This window comes from Cryptomeria japonica, chromosome 1 (genome assembly GCF_030272615.1).
Source record: "Cryptomeria japonica chromosome 1, Sugi_1.0, whole genome shotgun sequence".
NCBI classification, from domain to species: domain Eukaryota; kingdom Viridiplantae; phylum Streptophyta; class Pinopsida; order Cupressales; family Cupressaceae; genus Cryptomeria; species Cryptomeria japonica.
The window spans coordinates 122015264-122033281 of record NC_081405.1 but is presented as its reverse complement, the minus strand read 5'-3'; the positions used below and the strand labels follow the sequence as shown (position 1 = coordinate 122033281).

The window sequence follows — 18018 nt, the reverse complement described above, 5'->3', positions numbered from 1 at the left end:
GTACGATCAACTTTTGCACTAGTGGGTAATGTTGCAAACAATTTGAACAAATTCTATCACTATTTCCAAAGTTGTTTTCAAAGATGATAAAACTTGTTGCCATTATTAGTCAAGATCTTCAACATGTTCCCAAGTAAGGGATGTAGTAGAATAGAACTTGACAAAGAGGTCTGGAACAAGTTGCAATGCTAATGTACATGTACAAACTCCAATCATCTCACTAAGATCATTATATTTGCTCTCTAAACGCTTTGAGTGTAACCATAGTAGCATAACACAATTGTTATTGACTCAACAAATCAAAAGTATGAATTGAATACAATTACTTAGGATCTAATCCAGCCCAACCCCAAAAAATATCAATTTTGTCTTAGTGAATCCACCTATAATGTCCCCTTTCTAAGCACTTTCAGCATTATGATCATTAGCATATTTAGCGGGTTCTCGTAGGCTAATGAGTTAGGACTAGGGGACTCAAGGTGATAGTTTAATCTAGCTTATTTGACAATGACAAGTTTGCCATTGAGTTCAATCAGTTGAGATTTGCATAACACCCTTTTCTAGATTGAATTTGGGCAATTTGTTTGTAATGTCCCCTTTTCAAGCATTAGCTATTTCTAGAAGTTAGCCTATGACTTTGGTCCTCGTAGGCTAACATGGTGATTAGGGAACCCTTCTGAGGGTGTTCTAGTGCAGGAGCACCTATCTATGAAGACACGAACCAAGAACAAGATGATTTTCTATTAGCTAGAAGGAATGTAATAAGACCCTATGGGTCCTTTTTTATAATGCAATGTCCTAGGAGTGTAACAAGTTTGTCCATGTTTGGGTCAAATTGTCATCTAGGGTTTGGTAGAGCAAATTGAGTCAATAAGGGTCATAATGGTCTAAATTGAGGGATCAAGTGACCACAAGTCTATTTGAGTCTTTTATGATGTTTTAGAATCAAATGTAATCATTTTGGGGGACTATGACAGTCTAGAGTCTAAGTTGGTTGAATTATGCAAAAGTTGTCATATTGTGAATTTGTTGTCATGACACTTTTGCACTTTTTGTAAGTCATGATTCTCCAACGGTCAGTCAGTTTGAAAAACAGTTGGAGGAGGTTGTGGTCATTTGGGAAACACCTTTAAAGGCCCCAAACACCGAAGGATGTATGTTGGTTGATTTGGAAAGAAATTGAAGCATCAAGAACTGTTGGAAACTTGGAAAAAACCGTCTAATTTCTATTGATTGCATACTAAAGGTGGATTGGCAAGAATGCTCATGGCATAGTTCCTGCAACTAGATCGTTTTACCTTTATTTTTCTTCCAGTGTGAAGTCTTGAAGCGTTCGCTGCCCCATTCTACAAGCAAATCTCTACCGGGTAGCCTAAAACCCTTGAACCTCTAGGTTTGACTGCAATAATGGGTTTTGGCCTATCAATCCTTAACTGAACACTTTGCTGTTATCGGAGATGATAGGCCACTGTATCATATGTCAGTTCCAAAAGCCATTAAGAGGATACAACAGGGCGAAGAGGATGGAGAACTAACCCTAGGTCTGGCATCTCTATGTGATAGACCAGTTTGATGAGTGCAGTGCGTGAGAATTGAGTGGTAGAGCATTGGAAAAGGGTTTGAATGTGGTAGAAGAGTACTTTGGAGGTTTATATAACATTTCATGGTCAATGATGGTCACCCATTAGGAGAACCAAACCAATTTGTGAAAGGCGTTCAATCAAATAGGTCTAATAGCCCTATTAGGTCTCTTAGTGCAGCATTGGTTGGAATATCTGCAAGTTGGTCCAGTACCAAAAACTAAGATATTGTTGAGAACTCCCAAAAGGGTATTTGAAAATATAATTTGTTTGCTTAGATCCTTAGGTTGTCAAAATTTATCACCCGATTCCTTCAAATGGAGGCCTAATTGCAACCAGTTCGAGTTGTGGGCTAGTGAGACAAAATTGATGTTTTCGGTGGGTCTAAACCATGAAATCCTGTTTCATTTGTGTTAAGGTGTTGTGAGAACACCCCTCCAAGGATCGTTGTATTGAATTGGTCAAGTGGGCCATTCAAACCCTAAAGTCTAGTAGTAGCCCACTCTGTATGCAAGGGTGTGGGTCGTCACACAAGAACTTGAGAAGTGTTAGTTGTTTGTAAGTGGACATTGTTGGTATTTTGGTATGGTTTTGTCATTGATGTCAACACCTGCTAAATACACCTACTTTGGAGATCCAGCAACATTCACCGGCAATCAGTAAACTGTTCAACATTCACCGGTATATGGTTAACCGGCAGGATATAATGTTCACCGGTACATGCAATGACATGGAAGACACTTGGTAATGTCGAAGACATCATGTGGACACTTTTCCTTGAAGTAATATCATTGGAATATTCTTATTTGCATATTTGCCTTTACCGGCAAATAGGTCCAGGTTATCTAGGGTTACACCGGCAGGTTTATCTTTTCTAGATCAGCATGGCACGCTATGGAGATGATTTATTATTATTGTAAATGCATTAAGCCGACATGTTCAATCGGTTATTGCATCGGATATTGTATTATTTGTAAAATGTTTTATTGTAATATCTTGTAGAGCCGACCTACTAAAATTGGTCTTAGGGTATGGTATAAATGTAAGATCAAGTGTGGAATGCGAAAAAGAATTGTAAGAAGGTATATGCGAGATTAAGCAGAGGTATACACGAAGACATCATTTGAAGGTGAAGCTAGGTTTTTGTAAAAGCATATCAGCATTACACCGGTACTGAATCCAGCATATGAAGATGCTATTTTGTACAGTACATTCTCATTGGATTTAACCATCCAATTGTAGTCAGTGTGACTCCCATTTGTGTTTGAGCAGTGAGCTCTAGGCTGTTGGCCTTTCTGCATGTGCAGACCCCTCTTGTACACTTACTATCTGTAGTAGTATCATCTGATTGTGGGTAAGGTTTCCCACCGTGGTTTTTCCCCTTACAGGGTTTCCACGTACAAATAATTGTGTCATGTGTTGTGGTTGACTTTGTGCTTATGTTTCATGCATTAATTCTTACCGGTACAACATTTCCTGTTAACACTGTTTACCGGCACAATTAACTGTCTTACCGGTATTAAGCAATAAGTTGGTTAATAAGATTTTGGTTTGAATTTATTGGACAACTGATTCACCCCCCCCTCTCAGTTGTCCCCGGGACCTACAGACATAGTGGAGTCTTTGGGTTTTCCAAGGTGTTGTTTGGTGCCATTGAACCATTGCTTGACTTGGTGTTGTGTAAGGATCTTGGAATTAGGGATTATTGGTCGAGTTTGTATGCCTTAGAGATTGGCTGGTTCAAGGTTACCCCTCCTTCCGGTCTGTTGCCTCCTCATCATGTTCTATGGCTCTTCAGCTGACCTTTTGGTGCTTATCTTAGTGTTCTTCATCTCAATGTCCCAGTTTATTTGTGGTGTGCTTTTCGGAGATCATTCAAGACACTTTGATTCACACCTACTATTTTTAGTAAGTCACTTGGATGTTTTGCTCATACTTGCTATTTATAGTAAACCAAAAGGGTGGTCAATAGGCATCATATCCATATCTGGAAAGTGGATGGATTAGTCTCATGAATTGTTATTGGCATTTATTAGAGTTAAATGATTTAAGTTAATTTATTAAAGCATTATCAAGCATTGACTTTAATGTTATTAACTATATTAAATGGCTTTATGCGAAGGGGTTAAAAGAGTTGAATATAAAAATTAATAAAAATAGGGAGACATAAGGTGAATATAAAAATTAATTCATAAAGTGACTTTATGCTAATTAAAAATTATATAAGAGGTCACTTTATTATTATTCCCAACTGTAAGTAAATATGAAGATTACCTTGTCACCTGAAACTGCACATTGATTCTCAATACCTTGCAGTGCCATAAGCTCATGATCAAATTCATTTCAGTAACTTGAGCTGCCACTTAAATTTTTTCCTAATTCCACTTCATTTGAGTGAGCAGTATTGTTGTGACCATTTCACACATCGCCCCATCGCAAATGGGGACCCCCTCTTTTTGCTTGTTTTTCGTTCGTTTTCGCTTTCGTTTTTAGGATTTTGTTAGTTAGTTAGTCGTCTGGATTTAGGGTCAAGCCTTAGGGTTTTAAATTTTGTCTTTTCAGGCCAGAATCCAGTCGTTTTTGAGAGCTTTTGAGCTTCCTTTTCTAGGATGCAAATTTTGAATGTAATAAATTCGCCAAAATTGTCTAAATTTCAATTGGAATGTTGATGCAGAGCTTTAATTTGTCTAAGTATTGAAAGTGAAATGTGAATTTTTGTCCGATTGAATATTTTGACCAAATTTTGACTTTTTTTGATTTTGATCCTGGGCATTGGAATTGATTTGTTTTCGCCTTGTGAAGTGTTAAAATGTGAAAAATCATGTTATTTTGGCCTGTAGGAGCAAAATCGCTCCTGTCCCTTAGTGAAGGACGGGAGCTCATTTTCAAATATCTCATCATCCCTGCAGAGTCCAGACAAATTTCAAGTTGGAAGTGATGGAGAACGGCGATATCTTTCCATTGAATATAAATTGAAGATTTTCATGAGCACAGAAATGCCTCCAGGAGGAAAATCGCTCCTATCCCTCAGTGAAGGACCGGAGCTATAAATTCAATTTTGCCTTGTCCTTGCGAGATTTCGATGACTTGATAATTTGAAAGGGTCCAAAGGAAGATGCTTTACCAAATGAATATAATTTGAAATGCAAAAATGAAGGAGAATGACCTAGAATGCTAAAATCGCTCCTGTCCCTCTCCAAGGGACCAGGGCGAGGTACCTTGTAGCTCCTGTCCCTCTCCCAGGGACCAGAGCGATTTCCTTCATTAGGCAAGATCCGAGCTACAATCAAGACAAGTGTACGTTCAAAAGCAAGGAAGAACATGAGATGAACGCGTTGAATATAAATTGAAGATTTTTTTAGACGTCCACAAGGTCCTAAATGCCTAGTTCGCTCCTGTCCCTCAGGAAGGGACCAGAGCGATTTTGATATAAATGATTTTCTTGCAAAGTTACAGATGATGTTAAGGCATGGACGAATGGAGTAGAGCATGACGAGTCCGTTGAATATAAACTTGGAACCTGGCAAAGTGAAATAAAGGCCACAAAAGGAGGATCGCTCCTGTCCCTCTCCAAGGGACCAGGGCGATACAATGGTGATGATACTTCCTATGCAAGTTCAAGGTCGTTCCTCCAAAGTTCAAGGTCGATCCAAGTCAAGACAAAGTGGCGAGGGACATTTCAAGGCGTCTTTAGCAAGCACAAGTACTCAAGGGACGTTATAATGAAGAAATTCGCACCCTAAGACCTAGATCGCTCCTGTCCCTCAGGAAGGGACCAGGGCGATGTTGGATGCATTGGTCATTTTGTACACGATTTACGTAAGGACAAGATTTCATAAGGTTGAACAAGGTTCAGGGCATCGTTTGAAGACCACATGCAAGAGTTTTGAACGTCCAAGCATTGTCAAACATACTAAAAAACTCACATCGCTCCTGTCCTTTGGACAAGGACCAAGGCGATACTATCAAAAGCACGCATATTCCTTCAAGATCAAAGCTAGGCGAGGTTAGGTAAGGTGAAGGACGACGTTTGAAGGACATCACAACGAAGATCAAGGTTTAAAGTTGACAAGGTCAAGGAGAAAACATGGATCGCTCCTGTCCCTCTCCAAGGGACAAGGGCGATGATCCCTTTAATACGCCCAAAAACCTCATGCGAACAAATGGAACGAATGTGGAAGACACGAACAAAGGATGTTATTCGCCAACAATGAAAGATCGAGGAACAAAGATGCATATTAAACGTGGAAATTTGGAGATCGCTCCTGTCCCTCTCCAAGGGACAAGGGCGATGAACATCCAAAAGGCACCTATGAACGCATGCAAGATGATCAAATTCGAAGGACTCATCATGATGATCAATATTGAACGTGGAGATGAAAGAGTTAGACGTAAAAAATGCAAAAATCAAGACAAAATCATGGATCGCTCCTGTCCCTCTCCAAGGGACCAGAGCGATGAGGTACGTCCCCTTTGTTTTCATAGTTTTGGCGCCAAATAAACATTTCAAATTTTCCTTAAATGCTAAAATCGATAAAAATTGAAAATCTATTTTAAATTGGCATTTAATATGGCGTTGATCTTTATTAATTATTTTTGCCTTTATTAAAATCGAAATTTGCAAATAAAAAAACGCAAGGCATTAATAATTAATTAATTAATTAATATAAAATCGATTTCAAGCGCTCATTTAAGGAGGTCGGCCTTCTTATTTTATTGCAAATCATTTAAAATCATTTTTAAAAAAGTGTTTTTTATCTCCAAGTCAGCCTAAGGGATAAATCGATTGCAAGCGCTATATAAGGGGAGTGGAATTATCATTTTCACATCATCATTTTATCCTTTCACATGCGATCTTGAGGAGAAGGAAAGAAGTGCGATTTCAAACCAAAGGTGGCGCTAATATCATCTTGTGTGGAGTGCGAATTACGTTGAAGACCAAAGGTGGCGCTTAATTATCTAGGGTGGTGCGAACTTGAAGACCCATTTGAGCGAGTTTGAAGATCACATCAAAGGCGAATTTGCTAAAGACTTGAAGATCACGTTCAATCCAAAGGTGGCGAAGTCGATCTTTTGAGGAGATAATATTGAAGATCATTTATATCTCAATTTTGCCTAGGCGATCTTTTCCTTTTTGCATTCTAGAAGTTAGCTCTCTTTTGAGGTATGGCGATTTAATTTTTATTGTTTTATTCATTCGTCGTCATATTTTAAATTTTGAAATTTTGAATTTCGAATCTCTTGGCTCAATCGTTGCTATTTTTAGGAAATGATAACTCTAGAGACTTATCATGACGTTTCCTAAAAACTTCTCTCTCTTATTTACGTTATTCATTGCAAAATGTAGTTCTTATAATGAAATGTTGTGTAGGTATGGCGACCCCGAAGGCGGGAGCATCCACCAGTCGCTCGGCTCTCATGAAAGAAGATCAGAAGACTGAAGAAGTGGAGACCAAGATCATGTCGAAGTGGAGTAACATTGGAGATACAAACTTGGGGAACTTTAGCACGAAGAAGTTTCGAGAGGTCCCTTACATTGGCAAGCCATCACCTGTCGCCCGGAGAATAATAGAGAGTGGCATCATCAAGGCGGCCGGTTTTCCTCCAGCTATTCAGTGCCACGAGTTGATGATCGAGTGTGCCCGTCACTACAATCCACAGTCCAAGACGATTGTGTCCAATGAGGGAAACACTTTGGCGTACCTTTCAGAGGAAGCCATAAGTGAAGCTTTCCATCTTCCAGAGCACAGGGACATGATATATAAGAGCATTGAAGGAGCCAGATCAGTGTACGATGATGATCCAGATGCTTGCCTTAGCATAATCAACAAGAACTGGCTACTTAAGAGTCGTCCCCGTCTAAGCAAGGTACCGAACACACCGCATCGGATTGATTTCCAGGAGGAGTACAGAGATTTGATTACTATGCTCAACCGAGTTACAGGAGCACCTCATGCCTTCTATTTTGAGAAGTGGATGTTTTACTTCATCCAGGTGATTGTTCAAGGAAAGGGTACAATACATTGGGCTAGGATAATTAGCCATTGCTTAGACGTACAGTTGAGGAGACTCAGGGCTACTAAGTCCTTCCACATGAGTTCATACGTCATCTATGCTTTGATCAGGAGTGTTGAGTACGCAGGACTACCTCACAGAGAAATGATTGGAAGAGGACCCGGCGAGGTCAGAGCTTGTGAATCCTATGCCTACTTGCATCATCCGCCAGGGAAAAACTACAAGTTAGTTAATGATACTTTTACGATGAACATCACAAGGACGTTGCAAGGAGGGATTCACAACAGATTATCTCAGGATGCCCAGGAATTCATCAAGAGGTACGGTGCTTGGTTCATTCAGTTTCCCAAGTTCACTTACATTAGAGTGCATGGATGTCCTTTACCCCCATACATGTTGCCGAGGTACCCGACAGACAGAATTGTGTTACTTGAAGTAACAAGGCAGTTGGCAGCATATGTGAAGGCATTCAGACACAGACATCAGAATGGAGTTCAGGTACCTATTATTTTGGGTAATTCAGTTGAGATATGTCCTAATGTCTTAGCCATGGATGACGCAGAGAAGGAGTTAGCCTTGTATTCTTTTTCATCTTTTGCTTGGAGAAATAGCTTTGATCCACATGGACATTTAGAGGAGACGGTCAGTAGAAGATTTAGACATGAGCACCAAATTGAGGATTTTATGATGAACCTCCTAGATGATCTTGAAGTGAAACGAAAGATACATTCTAGATTGCCTTTGGATTTCATCAGGAAATGCAGGATTTACAGAGTGGCCGACCAAGCTCAGGACAACGGCAGGCACATTCAGTCTTCATATGATAGAGAAAGCAAAACAATAAGTTTGAATTGGAATGAGCCTGAGGTCGTGGATTTAGATGATTTGATGGCACCAGTCTTGTCTTGTACTCGCAGATGGGTAGACGTTCAGCATCAGAAGTTGAGAGAACAAGGCGTAGCTATGTCTTTTACTTTGGAAGAGAAACCAGCCGAAGGTGGAGCCAGTGTTAGTGAAGGCAATCCTAATCCTAGGAATTCAGGTGAAGGTAACCTTCGATGTGCCAGTGAGGGCAATCTCCATTCGAGAGGTTCGAAGAGAAAGGAAAGATCAGAAAAGAAAGAGTCTTCCAAGAAAAAGCAAGGTGCCAACAAAGATCAAACACCAGGTACTTCTTCTAGACCAGAGAATAGAACAATTCGAGTGGAAGAGTCCATGGAGTCTATGGTACAGAATGACAGACAGGAGGAAGGACAGGCACAGCATGTTTCGTCAGATGGATCTCTCCAAGACTATGATTTAGAAGAAGATAATGAAGTAACATCTCCTCCCAGACAAGAAGAAATAGTACATAAAGAAATTCAAGTTCAAGAGACAAGATCGAATATTCCAGATTGGTTGAAGGAAAGATTAACCAAGGTGATCGTAATTGAGGACGAGGACAATGCAATTGATTTAGAGAGCCTTGTTGGACGTTCACATGTAATAATAGAGAAGAAGAAGGCTACAAAGATGTCCAAGATGATTCGAGATGAGACTGGATCTAGGAAATTGCAGATAGCTACACTGGCAGCAGACAAATATGAGGGTGAGATCCTAGCAGAGGATTATGATGTACAGACTATTGAGTTAGGACCATCCATAGCAGAGCAGACTTTAGATGATGCCACCGACACATTTGAGGCATTGAAGGACAAGTTTAGAGAAGAAGTGGAAAAGAATAGAAAACTGGAGAGAGAGGTCGGTGCATGGAGGACATATTTCAGTCACATCAATGAACCTTTGGGACGTCAGGATCCAGTTAGATCACCAGTGCAGGCATTGCCCCTTCAATCGATCAATGAAGCAGAAAGATTCAGGAACCTGGTCCAGCGTACATGTAGTTGGATGGATAGATCTCATACAGTGGCCATAGAGTTTGTTTCAAGGATGACGAAGATTATTCATTAGGCTATCCAAGTTCTTGAGATAATCCACAGATTGATGGCAACAGTAGCTGCATTTGCCCATACCAAGGACGTTGTCATCCCTGTCTTGAAAGTAATAAGACATACATCCAGAAGAATTTTAGCGCAGGAGAGGATCTTGGAAGGTGATTCTCACAGTTTATTTCAGTGGTCAACCTTACTCCATATAAAGAGTGTTCTCTTCGAGGACATCAGTGTTAGATGTGGTCAAGTTGAGGAGGTGATCAACCCGATCCAGGACAGAGTATTTGAGGTACTTCGTACCATTCTTGGCAGAAGGATCGAGGTCGAGACAGATGTGGATATCCAGGAATTTGAGGATAGAATCAAGATCATCTTTCGCAAGGACGCAGATGTTACAGATGAGCAGTATGATCAGATGTATGCCACCATGCTCCTGATTGATAAAACGAAGGAACTTGAACCTACTTGGGACGCAGCTCTTCTAGATGCATTCGATCAGGTCATCCACTTAGAAGAGAGTATCAAGAATCTTCCCGAGATTCCAATCACAGAAATCGAAGGAATCGTGACAAAATTCATTGCATATGCTAAGAAAGAGAATTGGAAAGGGAATAAGATTCTAGATGAAAGGTTGTTACAGATGACATGACATCTTATTTCTCATTGGTTGATACCTCCTAGATTTTTGTGCCAAATTTAATATTTGGCTATGTATTTAATATTGTTCAGTAAAAAGGAGGTCATTTGTAACAAACCCTAATTAGGGTTTAGGTGTCATGATCTTGTCCATTGATTTGTTTTCAATCTGGACCTTTCATTGTAACTGGGGATGCTATTTATACCCCCATTTTTTCATTTCAATAGAGAATAGTCGAATAGTCAATAGTTGATGTAATTAGAGTTGTAAGCAATTTTATTTTGTAGTAAGATTGAGTCTTGAAGAGAGAAATTCAAGCAATTGTTGTACATGATGACTTGGAAATCAATAAAATATTGAAGTTATGGTGTTTTGTTGCAAATTTCTTGAGTTATCTTCATGGTTGTTTGATACACTTGAATTGTGCTCAATCGAAGTAGTTTGTTAATTTGAAAGACTAAGTGTGAGATTTGATATTTGGTAGGATTTGCAATCCAAACCACTAGCTTCTTGCTGATTGTAGGAACGCCTTGCGTGGTCGACTGGAGAACACTTTGAGTCCTTAATCTTCAATTATCATTGTGTCTTGGATATGTACCTTCGTAGTAGTGTCCTTGATCTTTGATGTATTGAATACCATTATATTACCTTAGAAGATCGCACTAATTTCAATTGAGTTGTTATCTTATGGCAAAATTGAAGTTGGTTGAGTCTTGCCAAATCTCGTCCATGCTAAGTCATTCATAGGGTTAGGCTAGATTAGACCTCTTAAACCCTATCTTTTGCTTTTTTTTTGAAAATTCCTTTTAGTTTAGTAAAATCTTCGAACTTTGAATACGTAAGACCCCTTGGAGGAAACAGCAAATCACATCATACCACTAAAAAAGCTTGTCCACACGTGGAGACCCCACTAAAAGAACCTTGGAGTCCACCTAACTGATCCATTACGCGAATCTTCAGCAGTTAGAGACTATTTTCTCAAGAGAGGATAAGATGCCTATTGGTATTTTATTCTGTGTATGATTGTGTACAAAATACACGTCAACAAGTATCTCCATCAATAGAAAGTAACTTACAAGAAGGCACCATATAATCCTCGGAAGGTGGGATAGCATTGTGAACAAAATCCATCCCTTCATTATACTTATCAATATTGATTTCCAAATTTCCCACATAAAAGCTTGAGTATTCTTTACCTGTTGCAGCATCTTTCCCAAGATTGAAAATTGCATATTCATTTGGAGTTTGCTCCTCGCTTAGGGTTGCAATAGATTACTGATTTCCTGATTTGTCAACCTCCTTAATGCCATCTCCTTCAATCTTCATGTGCTCTTCAATGCCAACTTGATGATGGTGTGTGAAAGAATTGATAGTCTCATGAAGCCTCTGCTAAAAATCAGCTCTAGGCAAATAAAAACCAGGTTTGTTTCCAAGCCTTTCATCTGAAAAATACTTTCATCATGCCCTTCATCTAAAAGAACATTAATGAGCTCATCACAAGAAACATCATGGAAGTCACTAATCTTAGAAGCATTGCTAGATAAATCAGAAATTGGATCCAAGGCAGGTGTTTTATCCTCTTTATCATGGATGACCTCAACCATAGAAACAATATGCTTGTCCAAAGAACCATCTTGAAGCCCTGTCACCTTTTTTAGGTACCCATTGATGCCGGGGTCCTTCATAAGAGTGGAGAGTTCTTGAATCAACTCAAAGCTAGAATTATCAGCATTCATCTTTCAATTTGTTGTGCACAATTCAGGAGAGATTTGAAAGATGAGCTACTCAAAACTATCAAGTATCTGAAGACTGGAAGCAACCACAACTCAAACTGGAATATTTAGAAAACAAGATGGCAGGAAACCACTTTGATACCATTATAATGTCCCACTCTAGTGTGGGCCACTATGAATTGCCTCTGAATTTTGGCATTCGCAAGAGTCCCACTTAAAAAGCCTCAACTATACTAACTAGAGGAGGAATCTTCCTAAAAGGTTGCCTCAAATCTTGTATTCTATGGAAAATCAAATGTAGACAACAATATTGTATATATAAAAAGTCTTGCAGGTATCTCTAATGGTCTCTATGCCCCTCAATGGGAGCAAGCAAAGAAGATGGGCAGCAATAGTGTAATTAAATTCAACCCATATCTACACTCAAAACTGCCATCAATAGTATATTTCCCCAAAAAATGAACAAGATTCATCTCTGAAATCAGATACATAATAATCTGATACAATAATATTGAGCAGATTTTCTTTCTTTCCCAAACTTCAGTGAAATACTTACCTCCCATGAACTGATGTTTTTAAAAAGGCCTTGCTCTCAACTAGATTGAATATGTTTCCTCCATGCTTGAAAATCACTCTCCTTCACAGTTTGTTCAACTAAAGAAAAGTAATGGAAGTGTCTGAAACATTCGTGTCTTTTCAGAAAGTTATTGATCTTAAAGTATCAACACCTTAATGAAAGAAAACAAGTTATTTTCAAAACCATACACTAAAGATCAATTTATCAGATAAATCGATTTGTCCACCCTGTTTAGCTTGTGTTTTCCATTTGAATCATTTTGTGTGCAATTTTTATAGCCCCTGATACTAGAGATCACAACAAGACTGTCTTTTTTTTTTGCCATCTTCTGCCAGCATATAATGATAACAGGCCCAATCCACTACAAAGGGAATCAGTCCATATAGGCTTCAATGCTTAGTCCCACGCATCTTGTATCCCATCACCATGCCAATGGAGAGTCAACAATGACCATGTCATTGCTCGTTATCAGTTCATGACTTATCAACCTAAGTTTTTTATTAGTCTATTTATGAACATTTTGTAACAAGATGCTTTAAAACTCTCGTTTTTTCAGAGTAGTTAGTCATGCAGATATATCAACCTTAGTTTATCATCATTCACATAAACCTTGAAGATTTTTTTTTCAAAGTACAATAAAATTTGCATCAATAAAAGAAAAGTACATCATTAAGGTCTCAAAAGCCAGTAAAAATGTCAGATGAGACAATATTCAAAGATCATGTCACAGAGCTTCAGAAATACATAAAACATGCTATTCTACAACATCTTTTATTTAGAAAAAGTCAAAATGGTTAGGAAACTGGCCCATTAGGAAAAGTGATTACAGATAAGATAGTTTGAAGTCATGTTTTTAATGTTTACATATTTAAATAAAAATGAATATATACAGAATGTAATACCTGCAAAATAGAAAGTCGGTCCAATTGTTTCTTAGATGCATCCTTCATATTGTCTGAATTCTTTAAATAGGTTTTAAAATCAGTCCTGCAAAGAAAAATGTCAAAGTTAAGAAAATAATGAGCAATGTTGATAATCAATGTCCTTATAAACTTGATTGTGCGAGATTGATTATTCCAAAGTCCAACATGTCAAAACAAAATGGATACAAAATCTTCACCAAATCTTCACCAATCGTGTATTAAAATGTGTATGTACAAGGGAGCCACAAAGGCAAACAATAGACATGATCTCTAATATTCTAGTGGGCATAATTTGCCAAGGCGTTGAAGAGTTAAAATATTCAGTTTGAAGGATGTCAACCAGCACAGCTTAAACAAACAAATAATCCAGCTCATTCTTGGCGAATCTCATTTTCCCTATAAATTGTTGCTAAGCAACTGTGATTCCATCATCAAGAGTGAAAAGGAAAAAATCTGTTTCCTTGTTACCTAGCAAAAGTTACTCCAAGGATTGGGTCTTCTTATGCCAAAATAACCACCTACATTTTCAAATAAATGATGGACATCTACGGGCAAATTTGAAAAAGGGCGTAAATCTAAACGAATAAATTTCTAGAAATCAAGATGATATTACAACTTATTTGCATATTAATAACATCATTACTAGAGATGAGTGACCAAATTCCTATTTCAATGCAAATGCCATTACAAGCAATACATGATTTTTTTTTTAAAATCTGATTTTCTCCTAGTGACAATGCAGACTTACTTTGCACAAGCTGTCAGCTAGCAGTATCAATTAACACAATAAAATAGCAAATCTAGTTAACTGCCATTAAAGATTAAAACTATTTTTGCCCCTCTCCACACCATGGCAAACAACGTGCAATCCAGTAAAAGCCCGATGCAAATGCTAAAAATCAATGTTATTTCAACAGTAAAGATGTTATATCAGATCAAACACAAATCAAGTATTTTTACAAAATTCCACAAAAAATCTTGTCAAGGATGCTTACAATACTGTTATCTAATCAAGACAACATACATAGACCTCTCACAAAATAAGCAAAAACATAACCATGAAGGTAACCCTCAGCTTGACATATTATTTTGATTGGGATTGCAGTTTCATTGTCCATTGTGCGGGGCAGATGGCATCTATCTTTCACTGTTCCAAATCCACTTGATTGGTCCTCTTTCTTACCCACCTGGCCACATTTTCATTGTTCTGTTGTGCCTATAGTTTCATTGAAGGTGAATTTTTTGAAACCAGGTAACCATTAAGTTGTATGAAATTCCTAAATATGCTGATTTGTAATTGAGCTATCTCTCCAGCAGCCACTAAGAGTTATTTCCGTTGCCTCCATTCTGTTGAATGCACTCTAATAACTATAACTAGGAATTGTTAGGCCTTCCTCTCACTTGTTTAGGTAGCGATTATAGCGAGTTGGCCATCTATAATGCCTTGGAAGTTGTTTAATTGCAAACTTCAGATTTCTTGACTGTCCTTGATGAGTTTTCTAGATCTCTATTTCTTTTAAGAGGCCATTCAGAGTGTCATCGATTTTAACAAAAGGAAATTGTGCAATCATTTAAAGGGATTTGGAATTGGTAGCTGTTTGAGGAGATTCAGCATTCCATGGTTTGTAATTTGTATAAAGAATAAAATACCCAATTTGTAGGAGGCTAGAGTCGGAACAATTGTAATCCTTGGTCAACCATCTCTGGTCTTCTTCTCTGTAATAATTTCATTTGCGAATAAAGATATATCTTACTCATGTATCTGGTATGCATTGCCATCTTTATTGTTACTTGTATTTAATTTATCAGATATAGCAGTAAACACCAAGCATCTCCCGAGGAAAATCAATGAAAAAGTGCATTTTTTTAAAAATCAAATTTTAATTTTGAAACTCGTGCCCAAGCTTGAACCCTAATGGCCTATAGGCCCCATCCACACCCCAAACACTCTAAAAATTTGCCTTCGAACCTCATTTCAAATTACTCCTAAGTGTCTGAATCCCAAGGACTTGGTGTTGCAAAAATTAACTGATAGAAGTGTGAAAATGCATACACTGTGAAGGTTTGTGTGGTTTTGAAAGCCTTAATTTGTGCTGCCCTTGACCCCAATGGGGGCTCTACCCTCAGACCCTTTCAACAGTCATTGCCCCTTGAACCCACTAGGGGCTTTGTCCCCAAACCCCCATGAGGAGCACTACCCTTTGACCTATTGGGGGATTTGCTCCCAAACCTCTATCCACCATTCTTAATGTTGAATGTAATCATTACTAACATTTGTAATGTTTAGTAGTTTAAAATGCACTTAGTATGCAAAAGTTTCAATTGTAATTCTCATACTTATTCGTTACACATCTTTTTATAACTAATTTTTCAAATATTATATGTAATTGCCTGACCACACCCTGATCGCAATACTCATCCCCCCATCCCCTTGTTAGAAAACCTTCTGGAACTATGAAAATAATTATCTATTTTCAATAGTATGTGGTGATGATGAGTAGTTGTTGGCTCCACATACAAAGAAGTAGGCATGCTGGAATACTTCTTTAAGGTACATTAAAGAGGGAAACCACATATTTTTGGAAATGAAAATAATAAATATGCATATTTAGATATAATTTAATGATAATATTAACATTAAACTATACATAAAACTTATACATCCAAAAATGCAATAGTACAATATATAGGTAGGCAAAAACGCAAAATTATAATGATTATTTATAATTAAACCAAATGAAATTAAAAACTAATGTAATCCAGAGAAACAAATGAGTTTTTCCGTTGACACTGCACAACTATCATTAACACTTAGTTCAAATATTATTCAACACTTCTCCTCTTGTTTTTGTTATTAGATTGCTTTTAAAGTTTCAAGTTTAGAGTGACTACTTTTAGTTTAAGAATTTACAGCCAAGTGTACTTATAGAGATCAAACAAACGTAAGGAGATAACATGCATTGCACAATGCAATCTAAACTAGGTGATTAGAATCCATAGTTGTGCACTTTAACACACAAGTTTAACAATAAACAATAAAGTTTACCCAAGAAAGTTGGACACATATGTAATGTCCCACCTTGGTGTGGGGCACTATGAACTGCCTCTGGTTTGGAACTGATACACTGATTTCATGTGATTGTATGATGTTTTGAGCGTTTTTTCAATGTATAAACAACAATAGTAACAAGCACTTCTATTTTGCAAGAGATATGATAACTTGACCTTAAATAAATTAATTTATTACTATCTAGATCTGATTACAAAAGTTTCAGGTCTGATATAGAAGTCAGACTGAAACTACTCATGATTTAATCTTAAATACTTAGAGTTTGAAAGCTACGTTACCCCAAGTTTCCGGGACGGCAAATTTTTTTGCCAAATTTGGGGACGGGAGGGGACGGCAAAGGGGATGGCTATATAAAATATAGGGAAAATTTAAAATATATAGGAAAATTCTAAATGTTCATATGAAAACATGGATAAAGCATGCATCTATACATTATATTCATATGAAAACATGGATATAGCATGTGTATGATACTACGAAAACATTTTAGAATGCAAACATCGAACATACAACATTATCAATAGACTCAATACTCAATATGCACTCATAATTCAAAATTTCAATTCATTCACATTGTCAATATGCATATCATAATAGATATTAAAGAAATAACATACATAATGGAGCCTAATCAGACTCGGAGGTTAAATTTTCACTACTTCCATCAGCGCAATTTCCCCCAATATTTTTCGACGGGGGTTTGGGGGCAGCGCCCCCAAGTTGGGGTCAAGGGGCATCGCTAGGGAAGCCATCCCCAGCCGTCCCCCACAGCTAGGGAAGCCGTCCCCCCGTTTCGGGGACGTCCCCTCAAAATTCTGGCAATTTGGGGACGGGGGGGGATGTCCCCTGGCTGTCCCCAAGTCCCCGAAACGTCCCCGGGACTAGGACGGGGGTTTTCAGGTAAGGGATGCGTCCCCGGGTTTCGTAGTTTGAAAGTACAAATGTAAGGGGACATAGCTGTTGATAGTTCTAAGTTAGGGTATGAAGCATTACCCCTTTACAAGGCAAATGATTGAAGAAGAATGGACTAGAAGAGTTTGCAGATCTGATTCTGAAGGTGGCAGCAACTTAGGTCACTCAGAAAATGAGTTGCAGCAGCTGCAAATCTGTCCTTTCCACTCCCAAACTATTTCCAAGAGTTAAGTCTTCACAAGGCATTCTAGATGTAGAAGTTTTCTTTCAATAACTGAGTATTTGTCCTTAGGAAACCCTCCTCTATAAGAGCTGGTTCAGACTGATCTGCTTCTGATTTTTGCTTTTGTAATCACCCCAACACTCTGAAATATGATGAAATACTTATATAAACTGCTGTCAATGATAGAGCCTTGCAACCCAAAGGCTGGACAGTATTTAAATAGTCTCTCTAGCTCAAAATGTGGCCTAGAAAGGGGTCGGCTAGACAAGTAGGCAGCTGACTCAGAAAATTACTCCACAAACCCCTGAAATCCCTTGAATCCAGCGATCAAAACTACACTTTCCACTATAGAAGATGAAACTGGCCGGTAACATCACTAAATAGTAGTTGTAGTCCTTTCCTTAGCCTCCAAAGCTG

The 18018-nt window shown here is 38.2% G+C and overlaps 1 protein-coding gene across 3 annotated transcripts in view; it reads right to left on the bottom strand.

The window, feature by feature from the left end:
- Positions 1–18018, bottom strand: part of LOC131026808 (uncharacterized) — a 257348-nt gene that overhangs the window by 21344 nt on the left and 217986 nt on the right. For all 3 annotated transcript variants that reach the window (XM_057956786.2, XM_057956787.2, XM_057956785.2), the window contains one exon: positions 13376–13460. In XM_057956786.2, coding sequence (XP_057812769.1) covers positions 13376–13460 — 85 coding nt within the window. The remainder of the gene's footprint in view (positions 1–13375; positions 13461–18018) is intronic.